This window comes from Lepidochelys olivacea (assembly GCF_965140295.1).
Source record: "Lepidochelys olivacea isolate rLepOli2 genome assembly, chromosome: 27".
NCBI lineage: Eukaryota > Metazoa > Chordata > Testudines > Cheloniidae > Lepidochelys > Lepidochelys olivacea.
This window is the reverse complement of record NC_140437.1, coordinates 15871688-15889125: the sequence shown is the minus strand read 5'-3', so window position 1 is coordinate 15889125 and position 17438 is coordinate 15871688. Positions and strand designations below refer to the sequence as shown.

General features: G+C 64.2%; 3 protein-coding genes across 4 annotated transcripts; 1 reads left to right on the top strand and 2 right to left on the bottom strand.

Annotated features, from left to right (window-relative positions):
- Positions 1-471: 471 nt before the first annotated feature.
- PNMT (phenylethanolamine N-methyltransferase) lies at positions 472-4709 on the bottom strand. Its single transcript, XM_084615650.1, has 3 exons — positions 4288-4709; positions 3442-3649; positions 472-2050 (listed from the first exon to the last, which is right to left on the bottom strand). Exons 1-3 carry the CDS (start codon positions 4439-4441, stop codon positions 1609-1611), a joined length of 804 nt encoding a protein of 267 aa, XP_084471776.1. The 5' UTR covers positions 4442-4709; the 3' UTR covers positions 472-1608.
- Positions 3618-10836, top strand: LOC311513671 (telethonin-like). 2 transcript variants are annotated; one of them, XM_084615652.1, is made up of 3 exons: positions 3618-3693; positions 8529-8700; positions 9450-10836. In XM_084615652.1, exons 2-3 carry the CDS (start codon positions 8552-8554, stop codon positions 9868-9870), a joined length of 570 nt encoding a protein of 189 aa, XP_084471778.1. In that variant the 5' UTR covers positions 3618-3693; positions 8529-8551; the 3' UTR covers positions 9871-10836. The 2 variants fall into 2 exon arrangements, with proteins under 2 accessions (XP_084471778.1, XP_084471777.1); XM_084615651.1 differs by lacking the exon at positions 3618-3693 and having other exon boundaries at positions 7267-8700.
- A 3561-nt stretch (positions 10837-14397) lies between these two features.
- TCAP (titin-cap) lies at positions 14398-16728 on the bottom strand. The gene is made up of 2 exons (XM_084615729.1): positions 16427-16728; positions 14398-15526 (listed from the first exon to the last, which is right to left on the bottom strand). Exons 1-2 carry the CDS (start codon positions 16573-16575, stop codon positions 15106-15108), a joined length of 570 nt encoding a protein of 189 aa, XP_084471855.1. The 5' UTR covers positions 16576-16728; the 3' UTR covers positions 14398-15105.
- Between the last annotated feature and the right edge of the window lie 710 nt (positions 16729-17438).

Sequence of the window (17438 nt, the reverse complement as noted above, 5' to 3'; positions counted from 1 at the left end):
TTTTCTGTGACCTTGTGCGGGCACAGTGTCGGGCCTCTGAAAGACGCTGTGTCTTTACGCCACCTCACGTCTGACCAATGCGACCTGCAGGTCCTGCGTCTGCTGCTGCAGCCCCGAGAGGAAATTGGAGAGCCCGGCTAAGGGTGGTGCTCTGCCCTCAATTAAGCACCATAAAATCCCACCCTTGGCTTCCAGGCAATTTTTTTGCAGAGAGAGTTAACTAGAGAGGGTCCCTGTGGGGTTACTGGGCCCCGCATCTTGGGGAAAGCCCTTTGTTTTGTTTTTTTCCAAAACCATTTCTTTAAAGGGTTAGTTCCAAATTAAACATCCTGTATTTATTAAAGTTGTCAGCTGAACTATTAACCACTTAGGGATTACTTAAATCGAGACATGCATCTGCTTTGTGGGCTGTTTGTTTAACATTTACGCTTCCCTAACTCCGAGTGAATCTAGACAGCCCCGTTTGCCTTTACTTTATAGCTTTTATTTTCAATGGATTCTCATGCAGTAAAACAAAGGCACAGTGTATCACTCTCTGAGAACAGCATGGAACATGTCTATAGCCACAAAATAAATGTCTAGGTAAAGTGCCATGGCAATCATGAAAACATCTCATCAGTGGTAGCTTCTCTGAAATGTACTTTAAACATACAGTAAAAATCTAACTGTTGGGCCTAAATTATCTGAGGTTCTCACTAAAGTCTTCAGCGGATGGGTTTGGTACCAAAACTAAGTTGCACTAATTCTGAAGTTGGAATCCTGCTGAAATTCTGCCTAGTTTTGTATTCTCCCTATACAATGAAATTCCAGTATGGGTAATTTATATTCTGCCTACCTCCTACTCCCCTTTCACTTTCAGATGGAGTGGGAGGCGGTTTTTCATTACCTGTTCTAAACTCTTGTGGAATGTTACTGTCTGCCCTTTAGCAGGTGCTGCGTTCTGCCCCAGAGGTGGCTGCAAGTCATGGAAAACTATGTGGAGAGGGAGAAACCAGTGCATTGAGTGCAGGATCAGGAACTGGGAAGTGGCTGAGTTCTAGTCCCAGCTCTCGCTCTCTAACTAGCCCCTACTTAGTTTCTGTGACTCAGTTACCCTGTTTATAAAACAAGGGTGGTAAGGCAGATCTGCTTCACAGGCTGGGTGGCAGATTAACTGAATGATGTAAGCACTTTGAACACCCCCCCCCCCGCAAAGTGCTGTATAAGCACCCAGAGCTGATCAGGGGGCTCTCGAAATGCATGCCCCGAGTAGGATTTCACTCTGTACGGCACAAGGTGCTACCGAAAGCCAACCCTGCCTGATACTCCAGTAACTGCTCAAGCCATGCTTGGCCCTACGCAGACATAGGGAACAGGACCTGCCATTAATAGAAGCCTAGAATTTATGAGCCTCTCAGAGAGCCAGCTAATCCACCTGCCTCCAGTTTCATTTAACCCCTTCACTGCTAAATCGGCTACCACGTGCGAAGGAGATGAGCTGGGGGCGGAGGGGGCCGTAAGGAGAATCACGCAGCATGTCAGGTTATCTATTGCATTACTAGCTACCAAGCTTCACTTTACTGTAGGACGTGCATTTTGGCAAAGAACAAGAGGAGTGCCCAGGCCTGCCTAGTCACAGGCCACAGGCTTCTTCTGTGCATGGACAAAGAAGACCCCACTCACATCATCCACACCAATTTTCAGGCTGGGCGGCATGAGGTAGGAGCGGAAGTTGTGGATGTGGTAGCCGCTCTTGCTCAAGGCCTCTTTGACGTCCGCCTCGCTCACTGGGACCACTGAGAGCTTGGCCTCACCAGCCAGGTAGAAAGACTCCTCCAGGGCACCAATGAGGAGGAAATGGCCCCCGGGCTTCAGCAGGGTGGTAACATTACTCAGGGCTCTCTCGAAGCTCGGCCGGTCAGGGCTCACCGCCTCCAGGCAGAAGGTGGAGACCAGGGCGTCAGCCGGTTGGCCCACCTGGGAGCCCAGTGGCTCGGGCTGGTGGACATCGATGGGGAGGATCTGCCTCAGTTTCCCTCTGAGCTTCTGCTCTTTCTCCTTCCACTGCTCCCTGTGCAAGCCAGAAAAGAATGAGGCCTGACCATGGGAAAGGGGGCAGGGGAGTCCAGCAATGGGCAGCAGGGGGTAGTGTACCCAGCCGCACCTAGGAGGTAGGGGGGGGGGTTACGGTGCTCTAAGGGGGATGATGGGATCAGAGGCGCCAAAGGGGAATTCTGGCCCAACTGGCCCCTGGAAATGTGCCGGATGGGGCGGGGTGAGACTTTTATGCCCACTCAAGATGCTGTGGTGATAAGAGGGACCCACCCGTGGTCCGTCTCCGCCGCTGAGACTCCTAGGGAGAGGCTGTTTAGCTGGCTCCTTGGCCAGGTGCCCAGCCGCTTCCCTGAGGAGCTGTATAACTGTCTGGGCGAGCTACAGCCGGGAGGGACTCCAGAGCCCGTGGGCAGAACACTTCTCTGCACTCAGAAGATCATTCGCCCCCCGTCACTCGCTGCTCCCAAGCAGGGCGGGCAGAGCCCCTGGCCCTGGGGCTGGTTAGCAATCTGTACCCTGAGGAGTGCCCTGGTCGCAATCAATGCGGGGGCTTTGCAGTGACGTGACCGGACGCACGAGTCGTCCCCCCCGCACCATCGCTGACGCTCTCTGGTTGGTTTTTTTGGAGCCAGCAATCTGCTTTCCCCGAGCAGCTCCTACCCCCAGCCCTGCTGCAGGAGACTTGCCCTCCAGCCCGGGAGGCCGGCTCAGCTTGGCTTTTCGGAGCAGGGCTGTTGAGCGAGTCTCGAAAGCCAGAGCCTGGCAGAGCCCTGGTGTGAGGGTCACGCTGAGCCGGAGCGCTGGTGCCCTCGCTGCCTGGCCTCTCTGGCTGGCAGGGCAAAGCCCCTGGGGGTGAGGCCAGGCGGTGGGTTAGCAGGCCCAGGACACTGGGGCTTGCTGGGCGTCAACTTTGTAAGGCTGGAGGGGCAGTGACTTGGTGACCTCAGCGAGCGGGGGCGGGGGGCGAGGCTCAAAGAGCGGGGGGGGGGTGAGGGGGTGTCGGGGGGTGTGTGAACATGTGGGACACGGCTGGGGCAGCGGTGCGCTCCCTGTGACACGTGCTGGCCGACAACTCCAAGGCCTCCCTGGCTCCTTTAACTCTGGGGCTCAGCAAACCCCCCGCTTGTCACCCACTTGCTAAATCCTCCCCCCGCCCCCGTCCATTTCCACCCAGCAAACAGCAACTTTTTGGGAGTTCAAGCGACACCCTCAGGTCACACAAACAGCCCGGACCACGGAGCATCAGCCAGAGCGGCTGCTGCGTCCAGTCCTGCTCGAACGCCCCTCGCTCCCGCTGCCCGGGGCTGCCTCCAGCCGAACCCCACACCAGCAGCTCTTCCCCCGGCTCTGGGGCCACCGACCAGTTGGTCGCAGCCTGCCCCCTTCCTCCCCCCCGCAGCCGCCTACCCTTTGCCCTCAATCTGGCAGACGTGTTTGATGTAGGGGCTCCAGTCGAAGCCGTCAGGCTCGCCCTGCACCCACCGGCGCAGCACCGCCCGGTTCACCTCCAGGTAGTCGGTGGCAATGATCTCCTCGAAGTGGTCACAGGCGCTCAGGAGCTGGTAGATGGTGGGGCCGGAGCCGACGTCTATCAGGGTGCGGCCGTGGATGTCACCTGGGGGGCGAGGGAGACCGGTACAGAGGGACGTGTGCTGAGGGGTGTGGGGTGAGCGAGTTTTTTGGTTACCTGCTTTGCAGTGGAGGAGGCTGTGAGAGTAGAAATGGAAGGAGAGTTTCAGCCTAGCGGAGGTGAGGGGTGGGAGTCGTGGCTCCTGGGTTCTGTCCCCCGAGCTGCCAGGGGAATGGAGTATAGTGGTCAGAGTGGGAGACTGGGCACCAGGACTCCTGGGTTCTCTCCCCCGAGCTGCCAGGGGAACAGAGCATAGTGATCAGAGTGGGAGGTTGGGTACCAGGTAAGGTGACCAGATGTCTTGATTTTAAAGGGACAGTCCCGATATTCAGGGTTTTTTCTTATAGAGATGCCTATTAACCCCTGTCCCAATTTTTCACGTTTGCTATCTGGTCACCCTACCACCAGGACTCCTGGGTTCTGCTCCCAGTTCTGCCACCAGTTCCCTGGGCAGCCCAGCGAGAGTGATGGCATCAGTCTGTGCCTCAGTTTCCCCATCAGTAACAGGGTGGCCGTGACACTCCCCTCCCAAGGCAGCTCGGAGGCTTCATCCACTGATGCCTGCAAAGCCCTTTAAAGGCTCATTTACAGCTGCTGTCTCACGCCGCCACCCCAACCCTCACCTGTGGCGAAGGCTTCAGCCAGATGCCGCAGCTTCCAGGGCACCACGCAGTCCTCAGAGCTGAAGTCGGCCCGGGGGGGCATGTAGTTGTTTTGCAGGTAGGCTCTGGGGTTGAACTTCTGGTAGCTCTCCCCGACGGCCACGATGCTGCTCATGGCTGGGGGATCAGCGGCCGGCTCACGCCCAGCTGGGGCTGAGGGAGCGGCCTTTATAGCCCCTGCCCTGGGTGGCTCAGGGCGTCGCAATGTGCTAATTGGCCCAATCTGATTAGGGCCCAACGTGCGCCAGGCAGATGGGACCTGGTGCGCCCCGCAGGGCGGATGGAAATTGAGGCCGTTTCTCTAGCTGCCTCCTCCCGCCCCCCGAAACACGCTGGCCCCCCAGCCCAGCCAGGCGGGGAGGAAGCTTCTTGTGCAGTGATTGGATGGACCTTTAGGGAAGTTAATGGAGGCCCCAGAGACACGGCGGGGGTGGGGTGGGAGATTAGTTTATCTTGCACCGGATGATCATTTGCCAAGCATATTGAAAGGCGACTTTATTGTGGCCGTTCATCCCGGCTAACCAGGTTAGTGTCAACGCCGGGGGGGGGCCGAGCTGCGTCCTGCCGCTCCGGCAGAGCTGCCCTTCCACACCGACTGGCTCAGCTTCCTGACGGGGTCTGGCTCCGCACAAGTGAGCGTAATGCTTGTGAAGATGAGTGTAAGGGAAGTGCCAGCTCCCCCCCCCCCCCCGAGCTCTGCCGGCGCCCCTCAATCCCCGCCCGCAGCCCCATTGCTATTCCAGCCCTGTGCTCGCCCCCCAGAGCTCTGCTGGCGCCCCTCAATCCCCACCCGCAGCCCCATTGCTATTCCAGCCCTGTGCTCGCCCCCCAGAGCTCTGCCGGCGCCCCTCAATCCCCGCCTGCAGCCCCATTGCTATTCCAGCCCTGTGCTCCCCCCCACCACAGCTCTGCCGGCGCCCCTCAATCCCCGCCCGCAGCCCCATTGCTATTCCAGCCCTGTGCTCGCCCCCCAGAGCTCTGCCGGCGCCCCTCAATCCCCGCCTGCAGCCCCATTGCTATTCCAGCCCTGTGCTCGCCCCCCAGAGCTCTGCCGGCGCCCCTCAATCCCCACCCGCAGCCCCATTGCTATTCCAGCCCTGTGCTCGCCCCCCAGAGCTCTGCCGGCGCCCCTCAATCCCCGCCTGCAGCCCCATTGCTATTCCAGCCCTGTGCTCCCCCCCACCACAGCTCTGCCGGCGCCCCTCAATCCCCGCCTGCGGCCCCATTGCTATTCCAGCCCTGTGCTCCCCCCCACCACAGCTCTGCCGGCGCCCCTCAATCCCCGCCTGCGGCCCCATTGCTATTCCAGCCCTGTGCTCCCCCCCACCACAGCTCTGCCGGCACCCCTCAATCCCCGCCTGCAGCCCCATTGCTATTCCAGCCCTGTGCTCCCCCCCCCAGAGCTCTGCCGGCACCCCTCAATCCCCGCCTGCAGCCCCATTGCTATTCCAGCCCTGTGCTCCCCCCCCCCAGAGCTCTGCCGGCGCCCCCCAATCCCCGCCCGCAGCCCCATTGCTATTCCAGCCCTGTGCTCCCCCCCCCGAGCTCTGCCGGCGCCCCTCAATCCCCGCCTGCGGCCCCATTGCTATTCCAGCCCTGTGCTCCCCCCCACCACAGCTCTGCCGGCACCCCTCAATCCCCGCCCGCAGCCCCATTGCTATTCCAGCCCTGTGCTCCCCCCCACCACAGCTCTGCCGGCACCCCTCAATCCCCGCCCGCGGCCCCATTGCTATTGCAGCCCTGTGCTCCCCCCCCCCAGAGCTCTGCCGGCGCCCCTCAGTCCCCACCCACAGCCCCTGCTATCGCAGCCATGGGTCCCCCCCAACACACAGCTCTGTTGATTCCTTTCCACATGGGCCCCTCGGGAACACAGGTCGTTAATTGCACTTGAGCAGCAGGGTGGTTCTGTGATGTGCTGGGGGGGAGGCAGCTCTGCCCCAGCAGGACCCCAGCTCTCAGCCACCAGCTGGCCAGCCTGCTCAACCCATCCCTAGCGCTCCACCCTGGCTCCCTGGTGCCTCCCGTGCCAGGGGCAAGATGGGGCTGTCCTAAGGACCCCAGGCCTTAGAACCCTTCCCAGCACTGGTTGGGCGGGGTGGGGGGGGGGAGATCCACCGCAGCCAATGGGGAAGGGGCAGGGGGCTTCCCTTTGCCACCTCCCCTCGCCAATTTCAGCCTCTTCGCTGATTTCAGACTCCCAGGCAGGAACAAACCAGCTCCCCTCCCAGCCCATTCATGGCAGCTGGATCCGCTCAGAGCCCCCCACCCACGTGATGGGAAGGGGCTCCTTGGCACAATGCAAACCAGGGTGGTAATGGAGTTAGCGGGCAAGGGGGGCCGGCCTCGGGGCCCTGTCAATTGTGGCTGTGAAATAGCTCTGGTGCAGCTGATAACGCCAGGCCTGGAACGGGTTAGCAGCCCCAGGTGCTTTCAGGCTGTTTTGGAAAAGCTGCCTCAGCTCATAAATTATGTCAGCGAAAGGCCATTAACTGGGGCCGATCCCAGCTCTCTGGCGGGGCAAATGTGTTTTGATCAGTGAGCTGCTGGCGGGCTTTTTGCGGGGGGTGGGAATTGTCACTTGCTGCTGGCTGCATGGGTGGGCTGCTGGGGTCAGGCTGATAGCTGATCCTCCGGCCCCTGGCGTGCGATCCCAGAGCCGGTGGAAGGGCATCAGCTCCACAGCCTGGGGTCCTCTGCTGACCCGCACAGCACGGGCTGCTCCCCCCTCCCCAACATGCCCAGAATGGGGGGCATCGGCCTGGTCAGTCGTTGGCTCCCCACTGAGACCAATACCTGGAGGCCACTTACTGGCCATGAAGGATCCAGGGACCCGCCTGCTCTAACCACTCCCCTCCCAGAGCTGGGATAGAACCCAGGAGTCCTGGCTCCCTGCCCCCCCCCCCCCGCTCTAAGCCGCAATTCTCCACCCGGAAAGTGTGAGTCTTTCACATGCTGATACATCGCCCGCCCCCAGGAATCCTTGGACCCAGGGCGTCTATAATTAGCCCCATCCCCTTGTCCCCGGCGGGACAGCCAGACCGGGCTGCTCAGCACATATTCTCCCGGCTGGGCGAGGTTTTCACATTGCGTCTCTGGGCCGGCGGAGCCTGGGCTCGCTCAGTTGTCACTGCCCCCGGGTGGGCCCACCGAACAAGGGGCTGGGAGCTCACCGGCCAGGGGGCCACTCACACAGGGGGCCTCCGGGGTCAGGTTTCAGGATAAGCTCAACCCCCAAACTTGGAGACCAGCAGGCCCTGTGCTCCATGGCCTGGGGCAGTGCCGAGCCCGGCCCGTCAATGAGAAACCCAACCCGAGAACCGTCCCGAGTTCTAGTTCCAGCTTCCACATGCTTTCTCGGGTCACCTGGGTTCTGCCATCCAGGGGCCACTGGCTCACCTGGGCCCCACCAGCCAGCCGGCCGGCTCCGCTGGTATCGCCCCCACCCTCCCAGCTCTGAGGCAAGGGGGAGACCTTGAAAAGAGCCACCACCCCTTTTCCCCACTAGCCTTGGCCTTTGAAGTTGTGGGAGGGAGAGGCCCGGGATCTAGTCAGTTACAGCGGGGGCAGGGTGGGTTGGGAGCCAGGACTCCTGGGTTCTATTCCCAGCCCTAGAAGGGGATGGTGGTCTAGCGTACAGGAGCTGGTAGCCAGGACTCCTGGGTTCCATTTGCAGCTCCGGGAGGGGAGTGGGGTCTGGTGGTTAGAGCAGGATAGGCGAGGGTATCAGAACTCCTGGCTATTCCCAGCTCTTCTACTGATTCCCTCTGTGACCCAGAGTAGATCACTTCACCTCCCTGTGACCAGCCCTGTCCTCCAGCCTTGGGCTGGGGGTTTGCAAAGGGTTAATTCACACTCCGAAAGGGTTGGGGCCACCTGGCATGGACAGAGGCCCAGGATCACCGCCCCCGACCACCACACACACCCCGTAGCTGAGACTCCTGCAGCTTCCCAAAGGCTCCGCGAGGGGCAGGGGTATAAACGTTGGCACGGCAGGGCGAGCGCCAGGCCGGAGCTGGTTTCCAGTAAACAGCAAACGCGGGTGGTGTCCGGTGTCTGGAGTGCTGGAGCGTGACCGCGTGGGGCAGATATAGCTCCTGACGACGCGGCTCGGAAATAGCAGCAGGGAGGCGTTATAAATCCTGGCCCGGGCGGCCAAGCACCCAGGGCTCAGACACACACAGCCGGGCTCACACCCCCCCCAGGCCAGGCGACCCACAGGGCGAGGATGTTCGGCAAGCGCATGGTCCCGCACAGCATGGGGGTGCTGTCGGCGGCCGAGCTGGGCTGCCTGGTGAAGGAGGAGGACGTGGTGCGGCACGAATCCTTCACGGCCGAATGGAGGGACCTGTCGCTCTCCACCAGGCCCCAGGAGGGGTGAGTGTGGGGCGCGGGCACCCCGGGCAGCGGGACAGGGCGTTGGGCTCCTTGTGCCCCCGGCCCTGGGCTGAGTGAAGCCCTGGGAGTTTCCGTGGAGGGGCAGCCGGGGGGCCCTGGAGCAAACACGACCCCTGCCCTGGCCCCTCCTCCGTGCCCAGCCAGCCTGGGGCAGAGGGGTCGCAGCCCCTGGGCACAGCGGTGCCCCTTCCCCTCTGCAGCCCCTGCCCAAGCCTGTCCCCCTGCGGCTGCCCCTTCCGCCGTCCAGGAGAGAGGCAGACCCAGCTCTGGGGCCGCGCTCCCAGCCCCCAGCCCTGGGTACAACGTCTGACTGGGTGCAGGGTCGGGGATGGGGTGGAGCAAGGCCCCCTCTGTCCCCCCCCAGCCCTGGGTACAGCTTCGACTGGGGGATAGGGTGGAGCAAGGCCCCACTCTGTCCCCCCCCCAGCCCTGGGTACAGCGTCTGACTGGGCGCAGGGTGGGGGATGGGGTGGAGTGTGGCCCCCTCTGTGCCCCCCCTGCCCCCGGGCCTGCAGGGCAGCTCCCCTAGCGCGGGCGTCTGTGGAGCTCAGGGCAGAAGGGACCCCAGAGTCTCTCGCTGCCCCCCGGCCCCAGGGGTCGCAGCCCCCCAGCCTCAGGGGGCGGGTTGGGTCCTTGGGCTTGTCTGGGCTCCCTGCTCCCAGGAGGCGATGGGGGGGCTGCCGGGGGCTGCTCCCCGGGTCCCTAATGTTCCCCCCCCCCGCCCCCAGCTGCTGCCTGCGGGAGGCGGACGATCGGCGCAAGGAGACGTACTGGCAGCAGCAGGAGACGCGCTTCGTGGTGCAGCGATCGCCCGGGCTCCTCATGCGGCTGGGCCGGCTGGGCGAGCCCCTGGCCCGCTACCCCCTGCCCTACCAGCGGGCGCTGCCCCTGCCCCTCTTCGTGCCGGCCGACCTGAGCACCAAGGCCGAGCGGGGAGCCACCCCGCCCCAGCTGCGCCACAGGATGGACTTCGAGACGGCCCTGGCCGGGGGCGCCCCGCCCAGCGGGCAGTGCCCGGACAAGAGGGCCGTGTCGGAGATCACCAAGGAGCTGCCCCCCGTCGTCCAGCCCAGCCGGCCCGACTTCGGCAAGGGGGACTTCCCCCGCTCCCTGTCCCGCTCCCTGTCCCAGGAGGCGCAGAGGGGCTGAGGGGCCGGGGCACGGACCTGCCCATAGGGCTCTGCGTTCCCAGCTCACGGCTCCCCCTGCATGAGAAGTACCCACGGTGAGCCGGGCAACGCGGGGTTACTGTAGAGGCCCCATCCCAGGGCCAAAGCCATCCCGGGTGTAAGCTCAGCGAGGTTACGCCGTGGCTGCGTGTGGCTTTTCGAGTTAGGCTGTGAGCTCTGTGGGGCAGGGCCCATGGGTTCGTACAGCGCCATGCATGCTGATGGCTGGGCTGTCAATCAGCTGTCACAACAGCTGATGAGCTTCGGATCTAACAGCACAGCGGGGGAGGGGAGTGGGGGCTAGTGGTTAGAGCAGTCAGGGGCTGGGAGCCAGGACTCCTGGGTTCTATTCCCGGCTCCGGGAGAGGAGTGGGGGCTAGTGGTTAGAGCAGTCAGGGGCTGGGAGCCAGGACTCCTGGGTTCTATTCCCTGCTCTGGGAGAGGAGTGGGGGCTAGTGGTTAGAGCAGTCAGGGGCTGGGAGCCAGGACTCCTGGGTTCTATTCCCTGCTCTGGGAGAGGAGTGGGGGCTAGTGGTTAGAGCAGTCAGGGGCTGGGAGCCAGGACTCCTGGGTTCTATTCCCTGCTCTGGGAGAGGAATGTGGGCTAGTGGTTAATGCAAGTGACCGAGAGTCAAGAAGCTGGATCATGTCCCTAGCCCGGGGAGGACAAGCGATTAAGTGGCGATGCAGCAGACCCGGGAGGCTGCAGTTGCTGGCATGGGGAGGCGCAAGGCGAGGCTCAGCTGGCCGGCGCTGCAGGAGGAGGATTGGTGCGTGAGGGCGGCGAGCGGCTCCCTGCAGATGTCAGGACAGGGCTGACCTCGGGAGCTCATTTGCAGCCTGAATCCCCTGGGCTGATAGTCCGGGGTGAGGAATTCCCTGTCAGCGTCCCCGTGTTGCTGTTACGTGGCGCTCGGTCCGTCTGGGTAATAAATGGAGGAAAGGCGGCATGACTCGCTCCTTCCATTCGCCGTGGTAGCCGTCCTGGCATGGGGGAGCCCGGGGGACGGGCCAGAGCTGGGGCCCCAGGCCAGCCCGCTTCGCTGCTGACTCTCGACACACAGCTGCAGCCGGCACACAAGGTGGGGCGGGGGGCTTTTGCAATCGGGGCACCAGCGCTTCCCCTGGCATCTGCTCCTGCCCCCTCCCACTGCTGGGGCTTGGCAGAGGCGAGTCCCCCCCCCTCCACGCCCCCAGGTCAGCCTCCCAGCTGAGAAAGAAGCCGTGACGCTGACCCTGGCTATTTTCCGAGTGGGGTCTGGTCGTTCACACCACATGGCCCCCGCCTCGCTCACAGGAGGTCACGTACGCCAGGCAGGCACCCGCCTGAGTCGGGAGGCCCAGCCCACCCACCCCCCCACCTGGCTCCCAGGAAGCCCCTGGCACCCCAGACTTAACGTCACTTGGCAAACAAGGCGGAGAGCAAACCCTTCCCACGGGCCACAGCGCCCCGGCAGGAGCGTGTCCCGCGCCTCACATGGGTTTGCTTCAAAGACTGACCACTCGCACGCGAGGACGGTGAAGGGGTGAGACTTTGCCACCGCAGGTGACGCCTGCTGCCATAACGCCATCACCCCCCAGGGCAGCCCCTTTGCTGCCAGCTGCAGCACATGCCAGGCACCTGGCTAACACCCCCCCAACCCTCCCCAGCAAACCGGTGAAGCCTCAGGCCCTTTGGTTCCCCAGGGCCCAGGCCTTTGCCAGCTGAGCTCAGGGAGATGCTGCAGTGAGTTGCCAATGGCGGGGGGAGAGGGGCTTAGCTCTGCTTGGCAGGCTGCCCCCGGGGGTGGCACGGGCATACAGCTGGGTGCGCCCTGCAGGTGACAATGACGACACCGATACAAGGGTGGCCCACCTGGGGCTACACGGGACTGGGCAGCAGGACGCCTGGGTCCTAATTCCACCCTGCGACTACAGCACCTGCTCTGGCTTGCCCCTCAAGAGCTGGCCTCCAGCCACCCAGCGCTAATATAAGTCCCCCCTTTGGCCCCCTGTGCCCCTGACAGGCAGCTTGCCTCCCAACCCCCCCCCCCCCCCCGGCTGGGGTGCAGGGCAGTGGGTCCAGGCCATGCTCCCACCCCAGAAAGCCTGCCAATTTTGGGGATCAGGGCAGCCTGGCAGGCAGCTTCCGCTTGAAGACTGGCCCCCAGTGCCCAAGGGCTCCTGGGAGCTAGACGGATGCCACCGCTAGGAGTAGTTTGCTGCCTTTTGGGTGGGCGCAGGGGGGAGCATCACTGTCCCCCCCACCCCTGGGTGACGCATGACCAGCTCCCAGGGAACGCCATGCCAGGTGTCCCCTCCCCCCCCGCTCTTGCAGAGGTTAAAGAGCCTCTGGCCAAACCTCCGGTCCTCCCCCTGCCCCGCTCCCCCCCAAGCCTGGCTGTGCCAAGGACAGAAGCTGTTTATGGCCTTGTTAAAGTTCTGCTCCCAGGCCAGGAGCAGGTGGCAGCTGACAGGGCCGCAGGGGCGGGGGACACAGACACTTGCTCTGCCCTGAGGCCGCTGGGCACTGGGGCCAGCTCACACCTGGCATGAGCTAGGGCGGCTCCCAGGGGGCTGTTTGCCCAGCCACGGCAAACTGCCGGGTTAGCGCTTGAGTAACGCTCAGCCCATGGGTCGCCCGGGGCTGGCGCAGCAGGAGGTGGGGGGTGGGATGAGGGGCCAGGTCAGGGCTGCAAGGAGAGGGAGCCTGTGGCTCGAATACGAGGCGGCGTGTGGGGCGGGCCAGAGGGGCACCGGCAGAGCTGAGTGTGGGATGCAGCCTCCCGGCCCTGGCAGCAGGCACGTGGCTGGGCGGCTCTGCCCACTGGGCACGTGGCGCGGCCCGTGCAGTTCTCGCACCCAGCGCTCGCACGGGACGAAGCCGGGGCGGGGGGCGGGGGAAGACACGCTGCCTTTAAAAGTAACAGCGCCCAGCCTTCGGCAAGGTCACCTGCAGGCTGTGGTCACTTGCCAAGCGCCTCTGTTTAGAGCCATTGCCTTGACAGCGCCCCCCACCCCCCATGCTGGCTGGGCAGGGGGCCCGGCCTGCTCCCAGCTCTGAAAGCAGATCCCTGCCCGGGCTATAATTAAGCACAGGAGGCCGTTCTGGAAGGGCCAGTCCCGGTTCCCTCATGGGACTTCAGGCAGGAGACTCTGGGAGGCCGTGCCCGCCTCTGCCCGCCAGGGGCTGATCCTGGCCAGAACCCAGCGGGAGCAGGTCCTGTCTCAGCTGGGCCCGGGGAACGGCCTGGCAGGATTTGCTCCCAGCCACAGCTTGTAGCCAGCCCATTAACCCCTTCTGTGGGCCAGCCTCTGGAGGGAGACAAGGAGTCACTTCTGCTCGTGCGAGTTATACTAGGGCAGGGTCAGCCTGCTGCTGCGTGTGTGGGCGAGGGGAACAGAACATGGACCCCCCCGCCCAGATCCTTGTCTCCTGTCAGCCCGTTAACCCTTGGCCCTGCCCAAACCGCTGCTGCCTTCAGGCTCTGGCAGCACATCGCTGGAGGCCTCACACCTCCATGGCTTCTGGGCACGGAGGGAGCGAGCAGGGCCTGTGGGGAAACTGAGGCACTGGGCTGGGGTCAAATATCAGAGCTGGGAGCTGAACCCAGGAGTCCTGGCTCCCAGGCCTACACTGCTACAAGTCATGGTCATGAAACCATCCGTGCCCCTTTAATAAATGGAGCTGTACCCTCTGGCCCCCCGGAGCGCCAGCTATGGGCTTTCGCCAGGCTCCTGGCTCCCTTTAACTGCTTCCTGGCCTGCGGTTCCCTCCAGCCTGGCCTGAGGGCAGTGTTCCCCGGGGGACCCACTGAGCTCCCGGCTGCTGGGATGGCTCCTGCCCCTGCTCCTTTCCCCACCCTGTCCCTTTTCAAGGAGAGGGGCTAACGGGGGCCCCAGCCCCTCTGCCATCAGCCCAATGGCCCCCTCTCTCGGTGCAAAACTTCATCAGCCTTTCAGCTGGATTCACTGGGCTGCGACTGGGGGAGCAGGGTACAGTGCCGGGCCCCTCCACGCTGTGCCTCGCTCTGCCCCGGAAGCAGGCCTGGCCATGCCAGGCAGAGGGCAATTCCAGCTGTGACTGGCACCGTGGCTGGGCTAGCTCAGAGCCCATCCAGCTGTTGGGGGTCAGGCTCGGTGCAGGCTGCCCCCCAGCGACTGCTCGCGCATTTCAAAGGAATAGGACCAAGGCGGGACGCTGGGGTTGAGACTAGAGTTTTATTGCAGTACAAGGAAAAGTCACGCGGATAGAAACCTACCTCTCCCCCCGCTTCCCCGCACAGCAGCTGGTACCACCCTCACCCCCGGAGCCGCACCGCAGCAGCCAACAGCTCCCACCCCGGGCCGATTTCCCCACAGTTCCCGCAATTGCCAGCTCCCACCCCGGGCCGATTTCCCCACAGTTCCCCCAATTGCCAGCTCCCACCCCGGGCCGATTTCCCCACAGTTCCCCCAATTGCCAGCTCCCACCCCGGGCTCATTTCCCCGCGGTTCCCCCATCGCGGACCTGCAGCCCCCAGGGCGCTCCTCCCCATCATGCTGGTGCTTCAGGGCTCCCACGCCGGTGGCGGAAGGTGGGTTACTTTGCCCGGTGAAGGGGCTGGGATTCCCCTTCATCTCACCCGCAGTGGCCCCTTCGCTCCATCCCTTCCTGCATTGTCCTTTTGCAGCCGGGGCACCATCCCCCAGCCCCCTGGGCAGGACCTCGCCTGTCTAACTCACTGGAACACAACCCAGAGGTCCTGCCCCTGCGTATGTCTACACTGCTCACCATGGGACCCCGGCTCGTGGACTCGGTTCCAAGCCTGCACTTGAGGGTCCGCACAGCGAGTCTGGGTGGGCGAAATGGAGCCTTGGGCTTGACCCCACGTCAGAGCTGGGGCTAGGTGTGACGTGTAGACGTCCGCGTTGTGTCCCAGACCCAGGAGCCCCTGTTCCCAGCTGGAACCAGGAGCCCACTGGAGGGTTTAACAGACGGGAGCAGAGCCTGCTTCCAGCCTCTCAGCTCCTACCGGGCACAAACCCTTGGCACTGAAGGAAAGCTTGGGGACGGGCACTTGGGGTGGTGCCCTGGGCCCATGGCAGGGCACAGCTCCACCCTGGCAGCCGCCATGGGTGCCACACAGACACAGCGTGAACACAGAGAGCACAAGGTGGTGGGGCCTGGGCAACCCTAGCTCTGGGCGTTGTCTCAAGCGGGCGCCGAAGGGCCCCGGCTGGGGAAATCGGCCCCTCAGCCCCTCTGCGCCTCCTGGGACAGGGAGCGGGACAGGGAGCGGGGGAAGTCCCCCTTGCCGAAGTCGGGCCGGCTGGGCTGGACGACGGGGGGCAGCTCCTTGGTGATCTCCGACACGGCCCTCTTGTCCCGGCACTGCCCGCTGGGCGGGGCGCCCCCGGCCAGGGCCGTCTCGAAGTCCATCCTGTGGCGCAGCTGGGGCGGGGTGGCTCCCCGCTCGGCCTTGGCGCTCAGGTCGGCCGGCACGAAGAGGGGCAGGGGCAGCGCCCGCTGGTAGGGCAGGGGGTAGCGGGCCAGGGGCTCGCCCAGCCGGCCCAGCCGCATGAGGAGCCCGGGCGATCGCTGCACCACGAAGCGCGTCTCCTGCTGCTGCCAGTACGTCTCCTTGCGCCGATCGTCCGCCTCCCGCAGGCAGCAGCTGGGGGGGGGGGGGAACGTTAGGGACCCGGGGAGCAGCCCCCGGCAGCCCCCCCATCGCCTCCTGGGAGCAGGGAGCCCAGACAAGCCCAAGGACCCAACCCGCCCCCTGAGGCTGGGGGGCTGCGACCCCTGGGGCCACGGGGCAGCGAGAGACTCTGGGGTCCCTTCTGCCCTGAGCTCCACAGACGCCCGCGCTAGGGGAGCTGCCCTGCAGGCCCGGGGGCACAGAGGGGGCCACACTCCACCCCATCCCCCACCCTGCGCCCAGTCAGATGCTGTACCCAGGGCTGGGGGCTGGGGGGGGGACAGAGGGGGGCCTTGCTCCACCCTATCCCCCAGGCGAAGCTGTACCCAGGCCTGGGGGCTGGGGGGGGCAGAGGGGGGCCTTGCTCCACCGCAGCCCCCACCCCCTACTCCCAGTCAGACGCTGTACCCAGGCCTGGGAGGGATGGGGGGGGCCTTGCTCCACCCCGGCCCCTACCCCCTGCATGCAGTCAGACGCTGTACCCAGGGCTGGGGAGGGACGGGGGGGGCCTTGCTCCACCCCATCCCCGACCCTGCACCCAGTCAGACGTTGTACCCAGGGCTGGGGGCTGGGAGCGCGGCCCCAGAGCTGGGTCTGCCTCTTTCCTGGACGGCGGAAGGGGCAGCCGCAGGGGGACAGGCTTGGGCAGGGGCTGCAGAGGGGAAGGGGCACCGCTGTGCCCAGGGGCTGTGACCCCTCTGCCCCAGGCTGGCTGGGCACAGAGGAGGGGCCAGGGCAGGGGTCCTGTTTGCTCCAGGGCCCCCCGGCTGCCCCTCCACAGAAACTCCCAGGGCTTCACTCAGCCCAGGGCCGGGGGCACAAGGAGCCCAACGCCCTGTCCCGCTGCCCGGGGTGCCCGCGCCCCACACTCACCCCTCCTGGGGCCTGGTGGAGAGCGACAGGTCCCTCCATTCGGCCGTGAAGGATTCGTGCCGCACCACGTCCTCCTCCTTCACCAGGCAGCCCAGCTCGGCCGCCGACAGCACCCCCACGGTGTGCGGGACCATGCGCTTGCCGAACATCCTCGCCCTGTGGGTCGCCTGGCCTGGGGGGGGGGGGGGTGAGCCCGGCTGTGTGTGAGTGTGTGTGAGTGTGAGCCTGGCTGTGTGTGTGAGTGTGTGTGAGTGTGTGAGAGCCCGGCTGTGTGTGTCTGAGCCCTGGGTGCTTGGCCGCCTGGCCTGGGCCAGGGTTTAAATAGCCTTCCCAGTGCTATTTTGGGAGGTGTTGTTGGCACTCCCTGTGTACACGCGTGCCGCACAGTCATGCCCTGTGTGTGTGTGTGTGTGTGAGAGCCAGCGGATGTGTAGGAGGAATACTCCCAGGGCCGATGCTTCAGGCCGAGATTAACAAGGCCCATAGCTGAGGGGCAGAAGGGACACGGCCCCCCTGGAAATCACCCCACGTTGGTTTCTTACTCCAAGTTTGCTCCAAGGTGAGCGATCGCCGGCCTAAGGCCCACGGAGCCGTCCCAGTGCCGGCAGCCGAGGGCTGGTCCTGACTGCGTTTCGGAAGAGGTGCGACCCTGGGAAGCGGGCTGCTGTCAAAGCCGCCAAGGGGGGGGGACTCTGGGCTCTGGGCCGTGACCAGCCCCTGCCCGCCGGCGCGGAGGGGAGCAGGGAATGTTCCTTCTGGCCGCACAGTGAGGAGAACGCTGCTCCTGGGGTGTGCCGGGGATGACCAGACCAAACCTTAGCTGCCTGTCCTGCGACTGCAGGGTGCCGGGTGCCAGGGCTGGGTGTACCCCCCTCGCCCAGAGACTGTGGGCTGGGGAGCCCTGTTTCTACATGGCTTTGCTTTCCTTCACCCTAGTCAATCCCCTCTACAGTGGAGATCAAGCCTCTTGTGCTGGGAGTTGTGGGGTGGGCCAGGGATGCAGCCTCAGAGC